The 25,901-nt window shown below is 51.2% G+C and overlaps 1 protein-coding gene across 8 annotated transcripts in view; it reads left to right on the top strand.

The window, feature by feature from the left end:
- The first annotated feature begins 255 nt into the window (after positions 1-255).
- Positions 256-25,901, top strand: part of SLC24A4 (solute carrier family 24 member 4) — a 180,825-nt gene continuing 155,179 nt past the window's right edge. The window contains exons 1-6 of one of the 8 annotated variants that reach the window (XM_047738950.1): positions 256-647; positions 9,483-9,712; positions 10,428-10,514; positions 11,408-11,626; positions 12,468-12,573; positions 16,790-16,900. In XM_047738950.1, the coding sequence (XP_047594906.1) occupies positions 12,543-12,573; positions 16,790-16,900 (142 nt within the window). In that variant the 5' untranslated portion in view covers positions 256-647; positions 9,483-9,712; positions 10,428-10,514; positions 11,408-11,626; positions 12,468-12,542. Of the gene's footprint in view, positions 648-9,116; positions 9,713-10,427; positions 10,515-11,407; positions 11,627-12,225; positions 12,269-12,467; positions 12,574-12,985; positions 13,046-13,189; positions 13,270-13,586; positions 13,676-14,527; positions 14,681-14,853; positions 14,922-16,789; positions 16,901-25,901 lie in introns of those variants that run through there. The other 7 variants (XM_047738948.1, XM_047738953.1, XM_047738951.1 and 4 more) reach the window with 7 other exon arrangements.

Raw genomic sequence — 25,901 nt, 5'->3', positions numbered from 1 at the left:
TATTGGATTATTTCTCTTCATAGTTAGCTGCCTCCTCACTTCACCGTTTCCATGGCAACCCTTCTCAAACACCACTTCGTACTCTGAATACACAATGTAAACAATCTGCAGTTGAACATTTCCCAATTTAGGGGTTTGGAGCCAGAGCCAGCAGGCCTGCCATTAGGGATAAAGGTGAGCACCGACCCCAGGAAGGTGCCAGGAGCCGGCCGGGACTCTTCCCTCACTTAAGAGGTGAGGGACCGGAGGCTCGGAGAAGAGAATCGATTTTCTTTGTGCCACGCAGTTTGTGAGAAAGCCTGGGCCAGAACAAGGGCGTGTCCGGGAACTGCAAATGCTTTCCCCCGCGTGCTCTTGGCAGACACTGTTGGTCCATCCTGCTCTTCTTCCACCTCAAGCCTACTCTCGCTCTGCTCCATCGTAGCATGATGCACTGGGAAGTCACTGCCAGCTGGTCGGAAATGGCGTGTCAGATGAAGTTCTGTTGCCTTTCCCACGGAACCAGTGCTAGATCCAGTCCTGCACAAGGAATGGCCTGAGCGTGGGTCACTCGTAGGTTCCAGAAGCCAGGAGATCCAAGAACTAGGAAGACCAAGCAGGAGGAAGGCGACTCAGTGAGCATCGTCTGCCTGCCAGACACGACGGAGGTTAGTGCTTCCGAATGCATGACCTCGTCTCCCCTTTGAAACTCACCAGATCCCCATTCAGGGGGAGTCAGGAGCAGGCTCAGGTCCAGACAAAAATCAGACCGAGGGGCAGAGCCGGGTGGAGAATGTTTGAGAGACACTAAGTGTGGACAGAGCGAGAGGCATCCGTCAGAACAAGTCCTTAAGGTGCTCCAGGGAGTGGGTGGGGGGGGAGGCAAGGTCCACTGATGAACCTAAAGGATGGCAACGGGCACCCAAGCCCTGTGTTGAGAGCTGAGCGTGGTGGGAGAGGGAGTGCAAGTTTGGGATCAGTCGGCGCACTCTGGGGCTGCATCGTGAGTGCAGGTGGCAGTGTGCGTGGCTCATTCTTGCAGGCTTTGGGGCGCATCCATAAGACAGAGGCTCCTACAAGATGTTCACAGCTCAGTGGATGGTGACAGAGCTTTAAGGAAAGATCTGCCCCATTGTTCACAGATAGGAGACTGAGGCACGAAAAGATGAATTGACACTTTCAGAAGCCACCCAACCTGTGAGACCCACGTGTGACCGGGGCACCGGGCTGCAGATCCCAGACCCTGTTCGTTGTCTTATGAATCACTGCCTCTTCCAATTCAGAGTCATAAAAAAACTAGGCGGGAGGGGACAGCACGGACAGTACCTGGGATGTAGGGTCTGGGGAGAAGTACAAAGGGCAGGCAGAAGTGGGGAGGGGTGCAGTGGAGTGGAGGGACCCTGAGGAGGCCAGAGCCTGGCCAGGGAGCCCCTTTTCTCCAGGGATCTTGTGCCGGACCATAGCGATTGTCCAGGGCTGCCTGACTTCTTCCGCAGTTGGCAGCGACAGTCTCTGTGTCTTTCATTTTGAGAATTGCCTCCTCTTGCCTTGCTGGTTGCAGGGCTGGTCACTGAGGCAGCCCAGACTGGTGCATCTGCCTCAGTGAAAGGCACTGATCCATCCATGAGGGCTGCCTGGAGAAAAGGGACACCTCCAGGCCCCCTAACCCCCGTGTGTCCTGCCAACCCAGAGGGCCACCATCAACAGGTGTTTCTAGGGCCTCCATGGGTTCCATCAGACAAGTTGTCTCTACTCAAGAAAACAGGGACGCAGCCTGCTGTCCAACAAATAGCCCAGAACCCCAGGGAAGTATTTGATCTTTTCTTTTTATCAAAGGAGGTATTTTTATTTCCAGTGTCCGCCCACACATATTAATGCACACATTTCCTACATAGGTATAAGCATGACAAGAAGGGTTATTGGTTTGTTTTTGTTTTTGTTTTTTTTTAATAGAAAAATCTCAGACCCTTTCCTGTCAACTTTGTAGCAACCCTTAGCATCTTTTGACATCAGAGCCAATGATCACATGATTGCTGTGGTTTTAGCAATGAACCAGAGGACACTCTTGTCATCAGGAAGACGAAGAGAGACTCAGAGGGTATGTTTGGGAAAATGTCACCTGTGGGTGCCCTATGGAGGGTAGGCTGCTGTTCTAAGGGTTAAGATTTTGGAAAGTGATAGGGGAGGGCTCTCTGTTTAGCTGCCAAGCAGGCTTTGGAGATTTGGAGGGGGGGTGTTGGTAAGCAGTTCATCATTTGTAGGTTTTAAACAAGCAAACAGAAAGGGAGGCTCATTCCTAGCACAGTCGCTGTAGAGTTTCTGCCTTTCCACCCACATCCCAGGGGCCCAGAGCACATCCACTCAGCCCTCGGAGCCCTGGCTGCTCCTTTGAATTTGCTTTCACCGGTTACCAAGGTGTGCTGCGGAGGTGGGGCTTTGCCTGTTGTCTGTACTCCTAGGGTGGCCCATCAGGTTCCCCTGGTGATGCCAACAGGGTCACCAGATCTGTAAGAGTGCCCTGAGAGCCAGGGCTGACCTACAGGTCCCATTTTGCAGCCTGTGCTGAGCTGGTCTGGCTTGGGGCCCTTGTGGGGAGCACTCTGAGCTCTCGGAGTATTACCATGAAGCAAATCCACACACACTTTCGGGCTCTGGGCTATAAACCTGGGATCTGGACAATGCCTTTCTCTGTGATCCCTGCCCCCTCCTCACCCTCAGCGACTTGGACATAGTTGTTCTGCCTTCTGGGGCAGTCTCCTCAGAGGAAAGGAGAACTATACTGTGCCTCCAGTCCTCCAAAGAGACCTCTTAACTACAGCAGTTTGCTACACAGAGACTGCCACAAGCCAGGAGACCAAGGCCTGGCTCCACCACAGTCTCACTGTGACCCTGGGAAGGTCATGCACCCTTTCTGGGCCTCAGTCTTCCGATCCATAAAATGTAAGGATTAGGCTACATCAGTATTCCTCAAAACACCAGTTCTATGGGAACCTAACTGTGGATAGGAACAAAAAGGGCTCCAGGGCCAGATAAGTTTGGGAAATGCTGGATTCGGTAAAATGAAAGATGCCCATCATTGCAGATCTTCTCAGAATCTTTAATATACCTTGCAGGTTCCCAAATGGGGATAGTAGCATAAGGAATTTTAGAAATTTATTTAAATATTGGACATCTCAATCTTTTCAGCATAAACATTAGAATTTTCCTTCTGTCCTTAGAGAGGCAAGGAGAAATTGATCTTCACTTCTTTGAGCATTTACAGCTGTTTGGTCTTTCAGTTTTTTCCTAAACTACTAATAGTCCTGGTAAGGTCTCAGGAGTAGGATGAGGGGCACCTTAAAGGTTTTGAGAGACCTTAGAAGAAGGGTTTGGGGGAAACGTTCTGGTCCTTCAGAATTTGCATTCAAATTCCCATGTGTATAGTTTGTACACTTTCTGGGGTGGGGGGGCATAGGGTCTATAGCATTCTGTAAATTTTTGAAGGTATTTGTACCCCAAAGATGGTGACCCACTGCTTTTAGACTCTTACCTTTGTAGAAAGGAAGCTTGACTATGTAGGAGTCTGGACGTGAAACAAACCAGGTGGGACTTTGCTATCTTACTGGGAGTCAAGGCAGTGGGAACAGGAAACAGAAATGACAGGGAGGTGGGCAGAGGTTGGGGACAAGGAGAGATATAAGCAGCCCAGCCCCTCCATCCTGAGCAGGCCTTGGCAGCCCCCAACGTCTTCCCTGGTCCCTCTATGAGGGCTCCTGAAACTCATCTCCTGGTTCTTAGGTATGCAACATAGCTCCTGAATATTCATGTTTGTGGCAGGGACAAAATGACGGCTGTCTCAGAAAGGCTTCATCTCTCACAGGTCAACAGGGCTCCATTTATGAAATTGTTGCTTCAGGGCACTGATGTCCTGAAAGTATGGGTTTCTTCAAGGACAGACACTTTCTCTTACTTCCTCAGAGACACCAGGGCCTCTGTCCCAGTCTCTTTCCACACAAACCGGAGAAGGATGTTGGGAAGCTGAGAAATGGTTGCAAGAAACCACCTCCTCATGACAGAAGCGTAGCCTGTACACTTGGCTGTGTCCCGAGGCCATGGGGGCATTCTTGAGGTGACCAAGAGAAGGTTCTGGCGGAACCAGGACCCGGAGGTGTGAAGTCTGGACCCACAGAGGGAGCCTGTGGAGTTCACTCAGAAGCTGAGTTCTAAAGTTCGCCATTCTGGCCGGCTGCTGTCCTTTGATCACTGGCCTTTGAAACAGAATACTAATCATAAGTCTATACATTATTATTTACCGGCCGTCTGAGGGATTAGAATTCTCTGGGCTGGTAGGGCCTCCTGACCGCTCACATGCTGGACCCCGAGGAGGCCGGTTTCGGCAGTTGTCAGAGGGGAGAGCAGAACTGTGTGCTGGTCACAAAAGCTCTTTTCTTTCCTTTCTCGGATATCTTCTGAAGTATATGCGTGTCTCCACCCTGCAGGTAAGAATTTGCCAGGGAGTTTGCTTTCAGAACCTGGTTAAAAGGGGGAGAGAGAAAGGAGAGGCCCCAAAGCCAGCTAACAACATTCATCAGGAATCCTTTAAATTAATTTAAAATGCTGAGTCATACAGGCCCATAAACATTGCATAACAGCCATTAAAGTATTAGTATTACTTTGGGGGGCACTTTATTATGCAACGCTGTGGTAAATCTCTTCTGGGCCTTTTTTTTTTTTTTTTAATTCCCCAAAAGACTTGCCGTTTGCAAATTTATTTTCAAATGGGTTGAGTCTGTTGTTCCAGCCTCCTATTCAGCCTTTCACCTCAAAGCAAGCGTCGTGGTGCATGTGAAAGTTAGTATCTAACATTAAAACCCCGCTTGATATTTTAAAAACACTTTGAATCATGTCCGAAAACAGAACCACCCATCCATTCATTTAACAAGGGTTTACTGAGAGTAAGCTCTGTATTGTCTTTTCTGGGTAAAAGCCGAGGGTGGATATAAATTTTCCTCGTGAGTAAAATAGGAAGGCTCATCCTTTTTTTTTTTTTTTAAGATTTTATTTATTTGACAGAGAGATCCCAAGTAGGCAGAGAGGCAGGCAGACTGAACAGAGAGCTTGATGCGGGGCTTGATCCAAGACCCTGAGATCATGACCTGAGCTCACCCACTGAGCCACCCAGGTGCCCCAGGAAGGCTCATTCTTTTTTTTTTTTTTTAAAGATTTTATTTATTTATTTGTCAGAGAGAGAGAGGGAGAGAGAGCAAGCACAGGCAGACAGAACAGCAGGCAGAGGCAGAGGGAGAAGCAGGCTCCCTGATGAGCAAGGAGCCCGATGTGGGACTCGATCCCAGGACACTGGGATCATGACCTGAGCCGAAGGCAGCTGCTTAACCAACTGAGCCACCCAGGTATCCCAGGAAGGCTCATTCTTGAGGTAGGTGCAGGGAATCCTGGACCCAGACTGCCTGGCTCTGAGTCCCAGCTTGGTCACTTAGTAGCTGTGTGACTTTTGGCAAATTACTAACCACTCAGAACCCTTGGGCTCCTTCACCTGAAAACGGAAGAGGATAATGGTATTTACCTCCCAGAGCTCTTGGCAGGATTAAATGGCTCAGTAGATACAATGTACTTGGAAGACTGCCTGGCCCTGACCAAGGGTAGGTGAAGACGATACCTTGTTAAGATTGTGTTTGTTGATGACTGCTTGCCTGTGCATGGCCCAGACTATTTACCGCCACATTCCAGCCTCCCTTTCAGCCCTGGCCACGTGGCTGAGTTCTAACCCATAGGATACGGGGGCAGTTGGAGTTGCCAGCTCCAAGTCTCACCTAGGGAAACCTTCCACTTGGAACTCTCCACCTCTCCCCACTGGCCCCGGCTATCTCAGTGCAGATCAGCTTGCCCCACTGCACCATCCCCCCGGAAGCCACATATGAAGAGGGCATGGCCACGGGGTGGAGGGGACCATGATTCCCGGCCAACCACATGGAGAAGGGCTGCCTGCCCCCACACACAATTTGGACGTCGTCTGAGCAAAAAATAAACTTCAGAAGTGCTAAGCAGTGCCTTCTGAGAGCAGCTGAGTTTCTAGCGCAAGGCCCTGGGCTAGGTTTGGAATGTGGTGAAGACCTAGACGTCTCTCCTAGGGGCTGAGCCTTGTTGTGAGTATTTAGTTGTTTGACTCTGAGTTTCTGATGTTATCTGGGTAACCGAACCAAAGGACATCCAGTTCTCTGGCTGGGGACAAGAGCTTGCATGTCCAGCAGGGGTTGGCCCAGTATCTGGCAAGTTCCCTGCAGACAGCTGCCCTGGCTGGCCGCCTGGGCTCACTACTCTTGCTTTCTAGACCATGCGTTTCTGCCCAGACACAGCAGAGAGCTCTTCCCATTTGCCGGGATGTACACCATTTCGGTCCTTAGATCTTGGTCTTCTCCCATCTTTCCAAGCCATGGGAATTAGCAGGAATGTTTGTACAGGAGTCTCCAAAGTGTGCAAAGTGAAACTTTTCCCTCATTAAAACCCCTAAGCACAGGCTTGAAGGATGCTCATCATGTGGAATTGACTTCTGGTCTGGGGCGTGGGTTACTTTCGGGAACGCGCCTGGGTGGGAAATGCACCTGTCCCCGCAGGTGGTCCCAGCGGCATTTAGTGGTTCCCCTTGTGGCAAAGCCACACTGCCTTTGACGAAAATCTCTGGCACTCTATCTGTCCTTCTCTCTCTCAGCACTTGTCATCTTACTTCTGGCATAATTGTCATTTCTTCCCATGTATTCAGGCCCTTCCAGAGATGTAGAGAGGCTGGGGCTTCTGAGGCTCGAGCCATTAGAGAGAAATAAAAAATATGAAAATAGGGCACATTCCCAGGAAAACAAAACCCACGCTGCTCTCGCCTTTGGCTGTGCAGTCCGCTGATTGTAAAGGAAAATCTGGCTTTTGTGCAATGTCATGGCTCCTACTGAGCACAGAGAGGGCCAATCCAACAGCAAACAATTAGCAAGGGTCTAAACCAGAGGCACTTTTGAGCCATGTCCCTTGCCAAATAGCCCTTCCTCCTGTCCCTGGTGGCAAGCTCTCTCTGCCTTACCTCTGCTCTCAGACTGACAAGAGCTGAGTGACCAGAGGGGTGACGAGTAGCGGGTACTCAGTAATCCGTGCCCTGGAGAGGGGGCTTGGATCTGTGAGTTACTACCTGGGGCATCTTGGACAACTCTCTTAATTTCCTTGAGTCCCCATTCCCCATTGGTGGTGGGGCCTGCAGCTGTCCACTGAAACCCCCTCCTCTGCTCCCACCGTCACAGAATTGTCCCGGGGGTCTGCTGCCCAGCTGAGCATTTTCTAGTCTTCCTGGGTTAGATATGGTCCTGTGACGAAGCTTCCACCCACAGAATCTGAGAAGTGAGTGATACAGCCTGGGGCTTACGACACCGGGCGCTCCTCCTCCTTCCTGTTGGCTGTAACCAGGAGCGGTGGTCAATCAGCTTCAACTGTGTAGCAGAGGATCATGCCCTAGGGGATGGCAGAGCCACAAGGTGGCAAGAGCCTGGGTCTCTGCATGGTGATGAGGTGTCAAGCCACCTTACCAACCTGGACAGCTCTATGCGGACTCTTGTATAAAAGAAACTGCTCGGCCTTTAAGTCATGCTAGTGATGGACTTCCTGGACACAGTAGCTTCCTCTGCACTCTCACTGATGTATGCTTCAGAGGCTTGTGGCGTGGGAAAATATTGAAGCTTAAAGCGATATGCTGTTAGGTGCTCAGTAAATGTTTTCTGAGTGGTGAACAAAGCAATTTGGTTATTTTCATATTTCAATCCAAGGAACTCTGAGAATCAGGCTTGCAAAGCATGGAGCAGCTGTATGGGTTGCATTAGGAGACCCCTAGGTCTGGTCTAGGTAAATGTCTTTCCTCCTCTGATCAGCCTGCATTGGGAGTCCCCACCATTAGCCAGTCACCAGGAGATGGCCCAGGCAGGACATAGTGCCATGACATGTAGCCTTCTGTCTCCACTTAAAACTAATTTATTCAACAAGCTAGTTGGCACGCCCTTCAGGACAAGTCTCTGTGACATGCTGTCATGGGAGAATGGTCTGGCTAATGGGCAGAAGACCCGGTTCAGATCCCAGCTGTTCCTCTAACTCCTTGTGCGAGCTTGAGCAGGCCACTCCAGTATGAGGGACCTTGTAAAGGGGGGACTCTAATTCTTGTTCTGCCTCCTCCTCGAGGCTATGATGGGAATCAAAAGATGCAGTGAGGGTGAAAACCCTGTATATGACGGATGCTGGTAGGAGCAACACGATGGGTGGAGTCACATGTGCTGAGTGAGGACCAGGTATGCTTTCCCTTCCTTCCATGAGCATTTATTGAACACCCACTATATCCAGGTCGTGAGCATGGTAGACATGGTTCCTGTCTCCACAGAGCTTAGAGTCTGGGGAAACTACACATAAGGAAAGAGGTCATTACAATATGGTCTGATGAACTACTGGATAGAAATACAAGGCACCATAAAAGCACAGAAGGTGGGGGTCTTAACTCAGACTTCAGTGGTCCTGCAAGGTTTCTCAGAGGTCATGATATCTTCCTCAAGATTGGAAGCAGAAGAGTTAGCCAGGTGTCTTAGTTCAGGTTGTTCTAACAATAATACCATAGAACAAGTGGCTTATCAACAACAGACATTTATTTCTCACAGTTCTGGAACCTGGAATGTCCAGGATCCTGGTGCCAGCAGATTTTGTGTCTGGAGAGGTTCATTTCCCAGTTCCTAGACAGCCATCTTTTTGTTGTGTCCCCACATGGCAAAAGGGGAGAGGGACCTCTCTGAGCCCCTTTTATAAGGGCACTGATCCTATTAATAAGGCCCCGCCTCCAAATGCCATCACATATGCATTTTGGGGGGAACACAAACATTCAATCCATAGTGCCAGGTGAAGGGGGCTTTGGAGGTAGGAAGGCATGTTCCAGAAAGATGGGACAAGGGTTACCCGTGAAGAACAAGAAAGGGATTCTGAATGGCTAGAGCCTGGAGTGAAAGGAAAGGAGTGATGAAGGATGGGGTTCAAGGGGCCATGAGAGTCTGGAGCAGGGTTCACCACCCTGATTGTGGCCCAGCACCCACTCCCCAGGGCCAAAAAGTTCCCCAGGTGAATTGAATGTGCGGCCAATGTGGAAAACCCCAATTAGATCATGCAGGATCCTATATCAAGCTAAAGAGCTGGAAGTCTATGCTGAGAGCAACGGGGAGTCTCTGAGGGTTTCATGGAAGAAAGGGACGTAATCGGATTTTCCTTCTTTGGCAAGAATACTCTAGTTGCTGAGTGGAGACAAGAATGTGATGGATAGGCTAGCCTTCGAGATACTGGTTAAGATCGGGAGAGACACAGAGCCCGTGGTGTCCATGGCGATGGCAAGAAGTGGACCCATTTGAGGTCCTAGTGGGGACAGCCTGAGGCAGGAGAGAAAGAGCTGGGAGGATCAGGATGAAGCCCAGGTTTTTGATGTGGGCAATCCCCTGAACACACAGGTCTACATTCCTGGGAAGGCTCCAGCTCTGGACTTCTGAATCAGCAGCAGAGAGCAAATCTTGCCATCCAGGGAACTGACGAGTTCTCCTGGGCAAGAGAGAAAAAAGTGAGGAAGACAAGCCCAGGACAGAAGCCCAGAGGGCTGAGGGAAGAGCCAGTAAGAGAAGGAAGAGAAAACCCAGAAGCACACACCGTCCAGAAAGTTATGGATGTGACTATCAATAGAAAGGTGCATTCAAGCATGTCAAATTCTACTGAGATATGGTCACAGGTCACTGGTGACCTTGGCAGTGAAGATGAATGGAAACTCAGGGTAGCACAAAAGGGATCTTGAGAGCAGGCGCCACCCAACAGAGGCAACAACTATACTTTATCTTCTTCACATTGTAGCCAAAATGTGTTTATTTATTCATTCCCTAAATATTTATTAAGCACCTAATGTGCTGGGCACTGTGTTCAGAGCTGTGGATAAGACAACAAGTCCTTGAGGTTCTTGCTCGCCAGCAGGAGACAGATATTCTCACTCATATCATAGGCTATGTCATGGCGCTGCACAGCAGCAGCTTTGCAACACGCAGGACCAGGGAGCGGGGAGGGGCAGGCAGGAAAGGTCCTAACAACCACTGTACAGTGGTTCTCACTGGGGCTGGCCACTGCAGAAGCTCAGATGTCAGCCAGCAGAGGAAAAATGGAACTATAGGACATCCCGGGGGTTTGGTGGGACCCTGGGTCTGGCTTTGGCCAATGAGTGGTGAGTAATGGTGAGCATGTGGGTAGTGGTGGCCAGCATGCATATTCCCTTGCCAGTGCAAGATCCTCCAGAAGGCTCCCTCTGGCTTGGTGAACTGCCAGGTTTCAGACTGTGGCTGCTCCCAGGTACCTGTGTAGCTGCCCCCATGACAGCATACAGGTAATAAAAACTGTTTAACCTTTATGCATCTTAGGTTCCTTGGCTGGAGTTCTATAAATTACATCAACGAAAGACAAATTAACAAGAGGAAGACAAGCAGAAGTTTATGAACACATGCGTCGTGAGCATATACAGGAGCCCTCGGTAATGGGTAACTCAAAAGGGTGATGAGAACTCGGGCTATCGCATCTGAACAAAAGAACAACACTTTTTTTTAGCGAAGTGACAAGACAAAGGAGAAAAGACGGAGCTTCTAGGGGTGGCAAATTGTGAAAAGGCAGATATATAGTGGTAGATAAGGGCTAGTTTTAGCCAAATTTGTTAGAGAGATCCCTCTGGGCCTGTCTCTGGGCTGATAAGGATCTAGAGTTGTCATCATGATTAACCAGGAAGGCCTGGTAGGGGTCGGGTGAGGTGGGGGGGCACCTTTACAAATTTATGTCCTGCTTTTACATAAATGGGGGAAGGGCAGAGGGTTTTTCATGTATCTGCTTCTTCCCATTTGCCTTTAGCTCAAAATAATCTTTATGCCAAAGTGGCATATTTGGAGTTTGCATATTTTGCTACCAGAAGCAAACTTTTGTTGTTTGCTACAGTCACCATTGCATAACCTAGTCCAGTGGTTCTCAAAGTGGGTTCCCTGGACCTGAGTTTCTCCTGGCAATCTCCTGGCAATTTCCTGTTAGAAATACAAATTATGGGGCACCACCTTGAACTTATTGAACCTGACTCCCTGGGATGGGGCCCAGCCAGGTGAGTTTTAATACGCCTTCCAGGAGATTCTGAGGCATGGTCAGGATTGAGAACCGCTGCCCTGTCTGGTGCTGTCTGCCTCCAGCCATCTGAAAGGCAGAGCAAGAGGAATTAGAATCTATAGAGAAGGTCATTCTAGTAAACTTGAAAAAAAAAAAAAAAAAAAAGAAAGAAACATCAAGTAAGAAGAATTAAATGGTGAAGTTCTCCCTACCACAGGAAAGAATTTTTAAGAAAAAAATATTGTATCTATCCCCACAGACTGAGCCTTCCTATCAAAACAGCCACAACCATTTGACATTATGAAGAGTCTCCCAGCTACGTCCCATCAGAGGAAAGCAGCGTCACAGAGGGGATACTCTGAATCTGGTGGCATTGAAGGCAGACCAAGGGCCTGAGATAAACCCAGACATGTATTTTCCATTCGTTCCCTGGCCCTGTTGACTTAGAAAATGCTCCTGAATGCTTTGAATCTGAAAGGTACATAAAACCCAATTCTCTCTTCTGAGGGGTGAGTCATTAGGGCTGGAGTGGAGGCTACTTGGTAATGGGGACTATTTAAATGAAGCAAAAAGTACAATTCAAACGAATTGCTTTTTAAACTGTCAAAGAAGAAGAATCCATTTGTGCATGTGGAATTATTCCAAGTATTCTAACTATTAACTGAAAGCAGGTGGAAGCTGTCAAAGAAAACAAATGTTCTAGAAAAGAGCCCGCTAAACGTTTAAAGGCAGACACCTGATGACTCCTTTGGCCCGTTTCAGATCCAGACACTTGTTTTAAACCGCCCTAGGTGGGCTCCACGGAGGGAAGTTTTAATAAAACATTAAATCCTAGTAAGCAGATGCCATTTTGTTTCTTGGCGTTGTTTTTAACCAATGTGACCCTGTCTTATGGATAGAACAACAGCATATTAACATTTTAACTTTTTCCTTCAGCTTCCATGTGATCGAAGGCTCTTGGCTAGCTTTCTAAAGAATGCATTTCACACATTCTAGGGTTTTCTATTTGCTATTGAAATGCATCTGTGTACAGTCAAGTCAATGAAAGGAAAATTCTTTTTATCCCTGGCAGGCAAGCTTAGTAACAGTCACCCATATGGAGCAGAGGCCTTAATGGCAGGTAAAACATCTCTACGGACCACATGGAGGGAGCCCTGTGCTATTCTATAGGAGACCAACACGGGCCTTTTCCATTTCATTTCCTCAAGGGGTTTCCACTGCAATTAGTCTCATGTTCATGCCTTCACTATCTTTGTAGGCACTGAAACGGGGCTGCTGAAAAATAATTAGTGCAATTTCTCCCTTTCCTGGCCCTCTAGGTACCTCTTACTTGTGTGCTACTACACTAGACTAACACACACACAGTTATCTCTCTGCTTAGACCAAGATGAATCATGCCGATGGTGACCAGCTCGAGGCACCGAGGTACAGGAACAGGCTCAAAAGGGCCACGCTTCTCACACTGGGATGTACACACAAATCTGCAGGAGGTCTTGTGAAAAAATGCACATTCTGACTCAGTAGGTCTGGGCTGGAACCTCAGAGCCTGCATTTCTTGCAAATTCCCAGGCACCACTCATGCCCTGGTGGGCCACATATGGAGTAGTGAGGGAATAACGCACATTCTGCAGAACAGTGATTTTTAGAACTGATCTATTAAATAGAGGTTTAGTGGAGGGTCTGGCTCTCCTTTGATTTAAGGTTCCTTGAAAGCAGGGACTGGATCTTACCCTTTTTTTTTTTTTTTTTTTTTTTTTGCTTGTTTTGTTTTGTTCTCTGGATGGCACTTGGCACGGGTCCCTGCTCACGGTGGGTGTGTATTTATTTAATTAAACAGATCTGGCCTTGTTCCAAAAAGGATTTTCGGTGGACTTAACCCCTAGCAGGTCCTAACTAGGTGCGTGCTGAACTGGCCTGAGAGGGGAAGGCAGTCCCAGGGTGCAGTCACAGATCGTCTGGGCTGAGGCCCCTCCTTGCACCTGGGTTCCTCTCCAGTTGCTCCTCTTCTGTAATTCTCCCTCCTGCCCCATTTTTAAAGCAGTTTACATCAGAGAGTCGATCAGAGAGACAAGGAGGAAAAACCAAACCAAGCCAAAACAAACCAGAGTGCCCTGCGAAGCGGTAAGGCTGCAGAACACCGAAAGCTCAACTCTGGGCGACGGGGCCGCGGAACTCTGGGGTTTCTCCCTCTGCCAGATCTGGAGCGTTTTGCACGTCGGCGTTGCGCCCCAACCGCCGGCTCCCCCCCGCCCCGCCCGCCCCGAGAGCCCTGCAGGAGCAGGAGCGGGTCCCGGAGGGCGCGGGTGCCTGTTGGCTTGGTGCAAGCCTGTGTTTGTTAGCTCTGCTCGAGCAATTAATCTTCTCGTGCATCTCCCTCCCCGGCTGGAGGGGAGGCGGGGTGGGGGGGTGCTCGGGTCGCCTCGGGGGTCGTGGGGAGCCTGCACAGGAGCGGCCGGGCGACAGAAACCCTTGTTCCGAGAGTCCCTGCGTTGCCAGACCCCGTTCCTCGCTGCAGCGGCCTCGGAGGGTAGAGAAGGGATTGTTTGGGCTCCATAGGGGAGGGAGGAGGGCGATTATATTGGTCAGTAGTTGAGCCTCACGGGGGGAAGGGAGGAGCGCACGGGCGAGTGCGCCCTCGGGGAGGAGTACACGTGCTGAGGAGGGGGGGTGAGAGGCGGGCGAGAGGGGAGGAAAAGGGAGGCGAGAGCAGCGGGCGGGAGGCGCCACGGCCTCGCAGACGCAGGCGCCGGCAGCCGGAGAGAAAGTTCCCGGGGAGAGCTCGCCCCCGGGAGGGCTGACGTCGAGGCCCTTGAAGCCGCGAGGGTCGCAGGTCCCGTGGGGGCCAGCCTGCCTTCTCCCCGCGCGCGCCGGGCCGCCTGGGCTTGGCTCGCCGGGAAGCAGGGGAGCGGTGCTGTTGGGCGGCCGCCGCCAAACTTGGAGGGGGAGAATGCTGCGAGTGGGAGCGGCGGCTCGGGGCGTGGGGGCGCACTGAGTGCTCCCCGCGGGCGCCCCCGGGCACTGCTGCCGGGGCTGCGGACGGACGAGCGCGCAGAGGCTGAGCGGGCAGGTAGCGGCTCCGGCGCCGGGACTGCGCCAGCCCTCCCAGCCAGGGCCGCCAGCGCCACCGTGCCGGCGTTGCCTCCTCGCCCCGGAGCCATGGTGCGCGGAGCGCGCACGCCGCGCGCGGGACGCTGAGCTCCGGCTGCGCCGCACGCCCCCACGTCCCTTCCCCGGGCCTTTCCCTGCCGACCTTGCCCGCGGGCCATGAAGCTTTGGCCCGGAGCCTCTCGTCTCTGAGCGTCGCGTCGCCCGCTCCAGTCCCAGCGCCCCTCCGCCGCAGCTAGCACTCCGGCCGCCGAAGCTCCCCATCCTCTCCCAGGGACGGCGCCCAGGCGCTCCAGGATGGCCCTCCGCGGGTCGCTCCGGCCGCGCAAAGTTCGCAGGAGGCGAGAGATGCTGCCGCAGCAAGTTGGCTTCGTGTGCGCGGTGCTGGCCCTGGTGTGCTGTGCGTCCGGCCTCCTTGGCAGCTTGGGTAGGTGTCAGTGTGGGCCCGCCCCGGGAGTTGAGGGGCTTGGGCTGGGAAGCCGCCGGTTAGCTCCGAGATGTCTCCCCTTCCTTCCCCGTCAGACTGGTCCCAAGGGTTCATCCAGCCAGGTCCCCTCCCCACCGGGCAGGTAGAGCGCACCCGGGAGGGACGACATCGACGCTTTGAGCTGTGGCGCTCGTTTCCCTGAGCTGCGCGCGGCCCCTGGGGGCTCCGGACGCGGCTGCAGGTCTGTGTTACCAAGATGAAAGCCTGAACATCGGGCCCCTCTGTGCCAGAGTTCTGTCCCCAGAGTGTGTGGGGGAACGGGCGGCGCAGAGGTGGGGTGCAGGTGTGAATTCTCGCAGCCTGGGTCGGATCGAACTGAGTGGTCCGCTTTCCAATTTTGCGGAGTCGAGACTTGGTGCGCAGCGTTTCTAGAAAACCCAGATACCGAGGCTGGGAACTGAGTCTCAGTCTTCCCCTCGCCCCTGCCAAAGGAGTGTCCTGGGTGTCCGGATGCATCCTATCCAAACCCTCAAAACGCCCGGGGTGGGGGGGGGGGCAGTCCCCTCGGGAGGTTGCTGCCAGGTTTCAGCATCGCTGAACTGCTCTTAATCCCCAAGGTGGGAGAGCTCTGGTGTCTGCAACCACAATTCACACTCCTTCATCCAAGACCCAGGGATTTGGGAGTCCCTTAGGATATGCAGATTTGAGATGGAGAGAGAAAGAAACTTAGGGGGAAAAATCTGTTTGGGGGTGGAGTGGGGGATGTGAGCCCATGCGGAATGTGCAGAAGACCTTCACTCCCATTTTTAGCTGGACACTGTGGACCTTTTACTTCTTCACATTTAAAAAAAAATGAAATCCAGGCGATTTAGCAATCTGGACATGGTGATAAAGTAGGGGTGACTTTCTGAGCAATTAGGGACAATCTGAAGATTTTTTTTGTGTGTGTGTGGTGATAAAATCAGGTGGAACTTGATTCAACTCTTAAAAATGAAACCAACTGGGGCGCCTGGGTGGCTCAGTGGGTTAAGCCGCTGCTTCGGCTCAGGTGGTGATCTCAGGGTCCTGGGATCGAGCCCCGCATCCGGCTCTCTGCTCAGCGGGGAGCCTGCTTCCTCCTCTCTCTCTCTGCCTGCCTCTCTGCCTGCTTGTGATCTCTCTGTCAGATAAATGAATAAAATCTTAAAAAAAATAAAAATAAAACTAACTGCATTTCAAGACCCCAACTTGTGATTTGAGGCTAAAAGGTCAAATGGCTCTTTACAACAGAAACCCAGAAAGGTTGTTTGAACATCTTAACCTGGAGCTTTGCAACTGGGCAAGCCAGGGTATTTTTTCCCCCTCAGTTACACACCAGAAATAACAAAATACTTAGAGGCTCTTCAGTGTCAGCATTACAGAAGAGGTATTATTACCCAGCAGAAGCTGTGTGCACATCAAGAGGGGTAAATGAATACTGTGAAGCTCTTAAAGGGAGACTCGTTCGTATTGGCTGGATCAGGAGTTATTAGGAGTTGAACTGTGTGCGGTCATTGGCATCCACATCTCTGCTCTCCCTCGTTCCTCTGTGGCCCTTGGACCAGCAGAATTAGCATCGCCTGGGAGCTTGTGAGGAGGAATCCCAGGCCCCAGCCCAGACATACTGAAACAGAATCTGCATTTTGACAAGGTCCCCAGGTGATTTCTGTGCACATTCAAGGGTGAGAAGCTCTGGGCCGGACCGTCAGCTTTCTCCAACTATTTGCTGAGCTGATAGCCATCTATATGTAGTGCCCCTGGGGGCAGGGACATCGGAGCATGTTTACTGGACAAGAACTTCATGGTGACCTATCTAAACCCTTGTTGCACCTGTGAGGGGCTGAGCACACTTGGCCAAGGTCATGGGCTGATGCATCTGGGACTAGAAACAACGGACCAGATCGAGGAAACCGATCACTGAGTGTGAAGCAGGTGACACTGCTTCCAATCGTTGCATCGCTCCCAACAGGTGGCTCTGAATAGTCACACAGGGCTGTTGCTGGGGTAGCCAGATACAGAAGTGTAAGGTCATTGGAAGAATGCAGGCACTGTATGGCCCTAATGGTATTTGTGACTTATTTCCCAATACAGGGCATAAAACAGCTTCTGCTAACAAACATGTTCTACCAGACACATGGAGAAGTAGAAAGCTGATGGCACCCGTGAATGGGACTCAGACAGCAAAGAATTGCACAGATCCTGGTAAGAAATCAATTCCCCCCATTCCTTGCCTCAAGGCATTTGGCCTGGAGATGCTGTGTCTGTGGACATTACAGCCAGAGCTGAGAAAGGTGGTTTGATGAACCTGAGTGGGGAAGGATAGCTGTAAGGCGTAGACAGGTAACTCACAGGCATTAATCAGTTGTGCTGCTAAGCAACTCAAGTACTTTCTTTACCCAGCAACGGAAAAGGTCACATTGGTGAGTTTTAAAATTTCATCTTTTTGTTCTCACAATGCTCCTTAAGGCTCCATTTTTCCCCCTGCTGTCTTGATTTTGCTCGCCTGGGTGTCTGTTTTCTTTCCCTTTTGGTCACGGTCTCCATCTGATGGAACTTGAGGGACAGCAAGCCCAGCTGCTCTCGCAGATGGCCTTTTGGGATGACCCAACCACCAGGGTCACAACAGGTGAGGGTACCTGCAGGGGTAGAATGCTGGGGAGTGTGAGGGTCCTCTCTGCAATGGGAGTTCCCAGGATGGATTCTGCTTGCCATGGGAGGCGGCCTTGCTCTTCCCCTTCAGAATTCGCTAGAGGATTGGAGGCTGTGGATGACCTCTTATTTGTAGAAGATTCTCAGGAGTGTGTCAGCGAGCGGCGAGGCAAATGGAAGCTGCCCAGGCCTTAGGGCAGTCCTAAGCTGGAGCTCTGACCCCAGCACCTGGAGGTCTTTGTGGGAAGGATCCAGTCGGAGGAAGCATTCAGAAGCCCCCTGAGAACTTTGAGGTTTTACTGTAGATGGGTACCACTTGGATCTTCTACTGCATTGCCTAGCAAGTCACAGCATCTTTCTGGGTCTGTTTTCCCACCTGTGGAATGGGCAGAATAGTACTTCTTCTTCCGGGGTTTTTGGGGGAAGTCTGCTAAGGCCCTGTATGGGGGTGGGTGTGAATGGGTTTGGAAACCCCAGTTTCGATGGCCTTCTTCACTTGTGTTCATAGGCGGGTCTTCTCGGCATTCTGTAGGTCAGGAGACCTCCAGGGGAAGACATGAGCTGCTCAAAGTCATTGTCTTGTAAGTGGTGAAGCATTGGAACCGCAGCCTGTGTGATTAAATGTTTGGCGTAAGGAGGACAGGGCTCTCCCTCAAAGCTTGTCTACCACACCATCAACTCCCCCTGCCCTTAGGATGCCTTCTGAGAAGGCCCTTTGGGACATGGAGGGTAGGTGAGTCCAGGTTGGCAGAGAAGCTGCCGGATTACCTTTGAACTTGGACCATGTGTACCCGAGAGACTCCTGGTGAGTGACCCGACAGGCAGTGCGCTCACCCCGTCCTTTAAACTCCCTCAGACATCTTTTGTTACCAGAAGTGGTGGAGGCATGGCAGGACTGACAGGGGACCTGTGCAAGGCCAGAGGCTAACATTGGGTTCCATGTCCTCCAGGGATCCCAGATGTGAAGATCAGCACCATCTGGGGTGGGGGCTCTGGGGACGCTTTGCTACGCTGGGTCAAGAATCTGGGGTAGTGTAGCTTTGGTTTCTGGCTCACTGGTGCCCTCACCTTGGGCCCTGCCCTCCTCCTGTAACTTCTCTCACCTGTAGTCTGGCCACATTGGCTTAGGGCCCTGTTTCTTGGGATAAATTCTTGTGTGCTCCCTCGTTGCCCCATATCGTCAGTGCATTTTCTCATCAAAAATTATCCCATTGACCGTGGAGCAGTCAGTCCTATTGGGCAGGAAGACCTGGCCTTGTCCCCTTACAGAGAAGGAAACAGAGGGAAATTTGCACTATCTTTAGAAATAGTGAACACTTAAATTATGCTTTTTTTTTTAATTTTTTGAAGATTATTCATTAGAGAGCATGCGTGAGAGAGCATAAGCAGGGGGGAGGGGAGTGGGAGAGGGAGAAGCAAACTCCCCACTGAGCAGGGAACCAGATGAAAGGGCTCCATCCCAGGTCCTTGAGATCATGACCTGAGCCGAAGGCAGGCCCATCATGGACTGAGCCACCCGGGTGCCCCTGGGTTAGGGTTTCTGTCAATTGTTTCGGGATAGGGCCCTGTCTATAGAAGGAACTCCCTAAAGCTGGGTCGAATGATGGTATGAAAGTGCATTTTGGATATGAAGCACTTTTATCCTTTCGGTATTTTTGCAAAGATGAGGCATGTGGGGCTCAGAAGTTCAGTGACTCCCCAGGACCTCTTGGCGGGCAGGTTCATCCCTGGTTCACCCGGGTCCAGCTCCCACAGCCTCCCCACTCTGTTGTACCTGCCCTAGCCTTCCTTCCCGCCCAGGCGGGGCTAAGACCGACTCCCTTCCAACCACCTGGTCCCCAGGCTCCCTTTCCAGTTTATAAGCACGTACCCAGTGCACACTTGCTGTTGTGCCTCCTGCCCTGTGGTGGGCATGTGGTGGCAGCAGCGGGTAAGGGGGGGAATATAAACCAGCATGAGAGACAGCCCTTGTCATCAAGTAGCTTACAGTTGTGGAGAAGACTAGCTCCTGATGCAGGGAAAACTCGATGAGGAAGGAGGATGGCAGAGGTCTGTAGTCAACAGCCCCCTGGGGGCCACCTCAGGGGCTCAGAGGAGGGTGACTGGGTCTGATGCGCTCTGTGGGGTCTTGGGGTTTAGGAGAGGCAGGCCTCAATGGCAAAGATGGAAAACTTCCCCAGAGTGGGTTTAGTGAAAAGGGGAAATTTATGGGGTTAGTCACCGAACGCGTGAGACCAAAGTTAAGTGTCATGACTCAGTTTCCCTCTGTCTCTGGACTCCGAAGTCCCCCAGTGTGGGAAGGTCACCACACTTTACACAGCTCCAGCTTTCTGGCCTCCCAGACCTCAGAATGTGTGCCAATGGCTGAGAAGCTTCGGGAGGAGTTCCAAAGTCCTGTTGGCTTGGGGCCCATGCCCACCCCCTCTCAGCTACTTGCTGGTGCCGGGGAGGGCTGGGTGTGGGTCGGCTGAGACCTGAGTCTCAGGTTTTACCTCTGGAAGGTGCCAGCACTGGGTTCTTTCTCACTGTTCGCCTAGAGAGTCCCGTCCTAGGGCTGTTGCTTCAGTAAATGTGAACCAGAGCTTCCTCCCACTTAGAGTTTCGGGGTGGGACCGAGGGTGACCCCCACTGGCTGTCCTCTTCTCTACAAGGGTCAAGAAGTTGCCCATAAAGAACCGTAGGGGGTTTCTTATGTCCTCTCAGGGTTCTGCTCTGTATCCATCCCACCTGAGGCTCCCTGGTCCTGGTCTAGTAGATGAGGTCTTCAAGGGATATGAGAAGATGGAGCTTTAAGAATTTCCTGGGGTGTCAGAACACTGTGGCCTGAAGCACCTCCATCCCCTGCCACAGTCAGCATTCAAGTCCATTCATGTTTCTATAAGAACATCTGGGGTGGAGACTTGTCTTATTTTCTGTAGCCTCTGACTGTTCTCCTCTCCTGTGAGAGGAATGGCTTCTCGTGTGGAAACCTGCAGGACACCTTGCGCTTGTCATCCCGGAAGGCTCACTGTGGAAAATGGGCTCTCCGCTCTGCCTGGGGTCCCTTCGCCAGGTCTTGCTGGTTGGTATTCCCATCCTGTGCTCTGTGTTGTAGCTTAAGGGCCTCCCCCCATCACGTTGTCCTCTGTGTTTATGGCCTGTCTCACCATCTAAAGTCACTTGCTTGTCATCCGTTCCCCTTGAGGGCTCCCTCGCTCACTGCCCTATGCCCAGAAGAGTGATTCCCTAACCCTGCCCACAGCTTTCAGTCAGGGAAGAGCTTCCGAAATGCCCAGGCCCCAGCCCTGGAATGGCTGATGTCACTGGTCTGGGCTGGGGCCCAGGAATCTGTACCTCTTAAGAGCTCCTAGGTGAGTCCCAGATGAAGCCAGGGGTGATGCTCGCTGGGCGAGAGTCCTGCTGTCCGGGGTGGCTGGCGTCACCTGACAGCTTGCTAGGAATGCAGAGTGTCAGGCCCACCCCAGGACTTCTGGCTCAGAATCACCCTAAAGAGATCCCGGGGCGATGCACGTGCAACCACACGCAGAGAAGCGCTGGGCTGCCAGGCTGCCTGACTCTTCGGAGGACCCCGGTACGGATCTGGGTGTCGAACAAAGCCTAAGATTTGGTGTGACACAGAGATTTTCTTGAAAACCAGTTTGGGGTCATTTTTGAATGTAGAGAAACTCTTAAAAAAAAATCTCCGTTTTTGACTACTGAGGTCTGTGGGAAAGTCATTAATTTATCTTCCCGTCCCAGAGATCTAGGTCTCTAGGATTTAGATTTTTATTTCATGGTCTGTGAGGAGCAAGCACTACAAGGCAGAAGTGGGTCCCTCCACACGAAATGCACGAAACGGTGAAAGGCTGCGACCTTGAGTCTTCAGGATCTGTCTCCGCTCAGGCCGCTGTAACAAAATACTGGAAACAGCGTGTCTTAAATGACAGACCCGTGTTTCTCACAGTTCTGGAGGCTGAGGGGTCTGGGGGGTGGTTCCTGGTTGGCAGATGGCCCCCCGCCTCATTGTGTGCTCACTGGGTAGAGAGAGCAAAAGACTCTGAGCTCTGGTCTCTCTTCCCCTTCTGACAAGGGCACGATTCCCATCATGGGGACACCCACCCTCATGACCCCCTTCCAAACCTAATTACCTCTCCAAGGCCGCACCTCCAGGTCCCACCACCTTAGGAGAAGAGGGCTTTCACACAGGAATTTGGAGGAGACACAAACCTTCAGGAACCGAAGAGTTTCTGTGCACCTCTGGTGGTGGCCCCTAGGATGTAGGGAGGCCACCGGGGGAGGAACAGGGAAACTGCAGGTGACAAACTGCTGGAGGCTCTGAGAAATGCAGATGCTGGGGCCCAGCTCTGAGCTGTGAGATCAGAGCTGGTGGTGAGCACGTTGTGGGGCCAACTTTGGGGGCTTCTGGGAACCGAGCTGTTTCCCTGCCCCTACTCACCCCCGCAAGTTCTTCCAAGATGCGCTTGTCATTGACACATCCCACAGGGCCTTCTCTGATCACCCAACCCACAGTAGCCTTCCGGTCACTGGTTCTCTCCTTCTAGCTCTTGGCAGGCACAGTTGTGCATGGTTCTAGTGTTGGTTTGCATCCCGACTAGAAGGTAAAAGGTGAGCGGTGTTTGCTTCTTAAACCAGAGTCTGCTTCACTTTCTCCTTCTGGGGTAGTGAAGGGGGCGGTGATTGCCTGAACCTCAGAGGGTTGTTAGAAATAAATGAGTCAATACACACACATTACACACATGCTCAGATGTGAGCTTCTGTTTTCATTTTTTTTTTTTTCCTTATCTGCTTACCCCAGACATGATACAAGGCCTATGAATTGTAGGTGCTGGAAAACTATTTGTTACTTGAATTTTATGAGGACAAGGTAAGAAGTAAGCATCTTGCCAAACGTGGGTTTTTTTTTTCTTCTCTCTCTCTTCTGGAAACAAATTTTTTGTTTTTTAATATTTTGAGGATTTGGATGTTGGAGGATGGCCCACCTTGCAGAACATGCCGCTACATGGAAAAACTGTTAGTTGTTTTGTTTTTTTTTTCCTCTTGACAATGAGGCATTACTTTACAGGTTGGCTATGAAGCTGGGTGGATACGCCTCCCTCTTCTCATGCTGCCTTTGCCCCCACTGAGTCTGTGGTCTGTCCTCCACGATGCCACATCTCTTCATTTGGGTTCCCAACCTCCTGTGCTCCTATTTGAAGAAAGAGAGGGGAGCTTGGCCCCCACCCCCCATCGATGTTGGAGGGATTTGCTTTGTCACGTTTCGTTTTCTGCTTTTCACATATGCCTTTGGAAATGCCTGCTGGCCTTGTGTCTGCCTTTGCCCAGACAGCTTAAACAGCAGAAATGTCGCTGCTCACGGTTCCGGAGGCTGGAAGTCTAAGGTCACGGTCCCTGCTTGATCAGGTTCTGATGGGAACTCTTACTGGCCTGGGGATTCTGCCCTCATTTTGCTGTGTCCTCCTGTGGCCAGGAGGGAGAGCTAGTGAGAGTCAGGTCTCAGGGGTCCCTTCCTGTAAGGCCTCTGATCCCATCAGACCAGAGCCCCATCTTCATGCCCTGGTCTAGCCCAGACGCCCTCCCAAAGACTTCATCTTCAAATAGCATTTCTGTGGGGCTTAGGGCTTCAGCATAGGCATTCAGGGAGTCCACAGAAGGAAGGCTGGGAAGAGAGGGCTGCGGGGAGAGCGGGCGCTTGAGAGTGATCTGCGATTGGAGGTGGTTCCTAGCCTTTCAGGAGAGCAGAGGAGTGGATGTGGGCGCTAGACGGAGCCTCTTCTGTGGTCAGCCTGGCTCTGATCTCCCGTCACCTTTTGTTCTGCACCAAGGCTGATGCTTGGCCACAGTGGGAGGAGAGGGGGGAGGTGGAGGCAGCGGGGCGGGCCGTCACGCAGGAGTTGGCAGGGAGGCTGGGTCCAGAGGAGATGAAGTTACTGAGCAGGTGGGTGCCTCAGTGGGTCTCTGTAGGTGCCTCTGTTTGGGAAGCAGAGGTGCAGAAAGCATGAGAAAGCAGGGGTAGGAGGAGCGGACCTAGAGCTGTGAAAAGTATATCAGAAGGTGGGTGTGGAGGGGCGGTGCTCCCAGGGACTCGATGCAGTGTCTGGATTCCGAACGGGTGTCTGTTTGCTGCTTCAGCAGGCTCAGGCTCGGGAGATAAGTGGCACATCGGAAGTTTTCAAGTCGTTATGTAAAAGCAAACCACGACTGGGAGAAGTGAGAATTGAACTCGCTACTGTGGGTAGCGAGCTCACTGTCTAGTTATGGTCCAGAAGTGTGTGTGTTGGGAGGGGGGGACAGTGCATGGGGAGAGGAGTTTCAGCCCGAGGAGGGTGTTTTCTGGGTGGGGCAACCTCCAAAAAGCCAGGTGGCTTCTTGGGGAACGTGCCACCAACCACCTTAGGACAGTGATAGATAGGCCTGCATGAGCCCCGAGCCGGATCCCAGAGGGAGGCCAAGGAAGATGGCAGCCTGTCATCTGTGGGATCGCTCTTTGCTTTTGGGTGGCTTTGCGGGGGTGAGGGGCAGGGATGTTCTACAGGGGATCGCATAGCTTAGTGACCAAAAGTCTGGGTTCTAGTATTGGCTCTACCTGCAGCAGCCAGCAAGGGCTCCTCTCCCAGCAAGCACCAGCACTTTCTTGGAGAAGAGAATTCGACATGGTGAAGGCAGGTGCGTGGGTGTGAGTCCCAGCTCACCCTGCCGGCCGGCTGTGTGACCTTGGGCCTGTTATATAAGCTCTCTAAGCTGCAGGTTTTCTCTTTTGTAAATTGAGGATAGCAACAGTCCTTACCTGCCTCACCGGGCTGCTGCAGGACTGAAACCACATGATGTGTGGAGGTATTGAGTATGTAAGGTATACCTAGTACAGGAGCACTGGCGTCACCATGGCTACCCCAAGCATACCCCATACTGGGTGCTGTGCTAAGTGCTTTCCCTGCTCCTCGTAATAGCCCTTTAGTTGTGTGCTCTTAGTATCCTCATTTGGCAGATGAGGACAAGAGACCCAGAGAGATTAAGTAATAGCCCAGGGTCACCTGGGCAGCAAGAAGAAAGGCCAGGGGTGTGTGTGTATGTGTGTGTGTGTGTGTGTGTGTACACATACGTACATTTCATTAGCAGACTACATTTTGGAGCAGTGTTAGGTTTACAGAAAAATTGAGTGGAAAATACAGTTCCTACATGAATCCCTCCTGCCCCAGCTTCCCCTGTCTTACATTAATATGGTACAATTGTTGCAATTGATGAGACAGTATTGATATTATTATTAATTAACATCCAAGGTTTACATCAGAATTCGCTTTGTGTTGTACTCTGAATGAATTTTGATAAATGTACAATGACCTGTGTCTACCATTACAGTATCCTACAGAATGGTTTCACTGCCCTAAATGTTCCCTGTGGAGCCTTTGAACTTGAATGGCCTGAATTATGAGCCTATAGTTATCAGTGGATGGGTGGAAAGAGACAACTTGGAGATGAGGCCTCCCATCGTAACTGCTAGTCTCTGTCTGGGCACTCTAACATCTGGGTACCCCTCTGAGAAATGGGAACGCCTGTTCATTGCAATAGCAAGCATTGGGGTGGGCCCTGCTTCTTGGTCTGATTCTAATACTGATTTGTTTGCAATCAAAGCTCCCCTTGCCTTTTATTGAGAAATAATTGATGTATATCACTGTAAAAGTTTAAGGCTTCTGCGTGATGGTCTGATCTGCATACGTTGTGAAATGATTACCGTAGTACATTCAGCTAACACCCATCTTCTACAGATAAATGAAAATTTTTTTTGTACTTGGGATGAGCGCACATAGGATTGACTCTCTTTCCCAGCCTTCTTGTAGGTCATGCAGCAGCGTTTGCTATAGTCCTCTTGTTGTACGCTCCATCTCTAGGACTCAATTCTCTTATAACTAGAAGTTCGTACCTTTCGACCACCTGCCTCTGCTATCTGCAGCCCCCACCCTCCACTTCTGGTAACCACAAGTCTGCTCTCTTTTTCTGTGAGTTGGGTTGTCTCCTCCCCCCACCTCTAAGTGGGATCATATGATATCTGAATATTCGACTTATTTCATTTAGCACTGTGCCTTCACGGTCCATCCACGTTATCTCAAGTGGTAGGATTGCCTCCTTTTTCGTGGCTGAATTATTTTCTGCCGGATATATTCCACATATATACCTATACGTGCAATTCTTTATCCATCCAGCCATGGACGGATGCCTAGGCTATCGTGAATGGGCTGCTATGAACATGGGGGCACAGATACCTTTTCAAGTTAATATTTTCATTTCCTGTGGATCTATTCCCAGAAGTGGGATTGCTGGGTCATATGGGAGTACCATGTTTAATTTTCCGAGGATTCTGTGTACTGTTTTCCACAGTGGCTGCACCAGTTTGCCTTCTCACCAGCAGTGCCCTGGGTCCCCTTTCTCCACATCCTCTCAGACACCTGTTACCTCTTGTCTTTTGGCTACTAGCCATTCTAACAGGTGTGAAATGGTCTCTCACTGTGGTTTTAATTTGCGTTTCCCCAATGACTAGTGATATTGAGCGTCTTGTCATATA

This window comes from Lutra lutra, chromosome 7, assembly GCF_902655055.1.
Source record: "Lutra lutra chromosome 7, mLutLut1.2, whole genome shotgun sequence".
Lineage (NCBI taxonomy): Eukaryota > Metazoa > Chordata > Mammalia > Carnivora > Mustelidae > Lutra > Lutra lutra.
The sequence above is the reverse complement of the archived record's forward strand: the minus strand, read 5'-3'. Positions and strand labels throughout refer to the sequence as shown.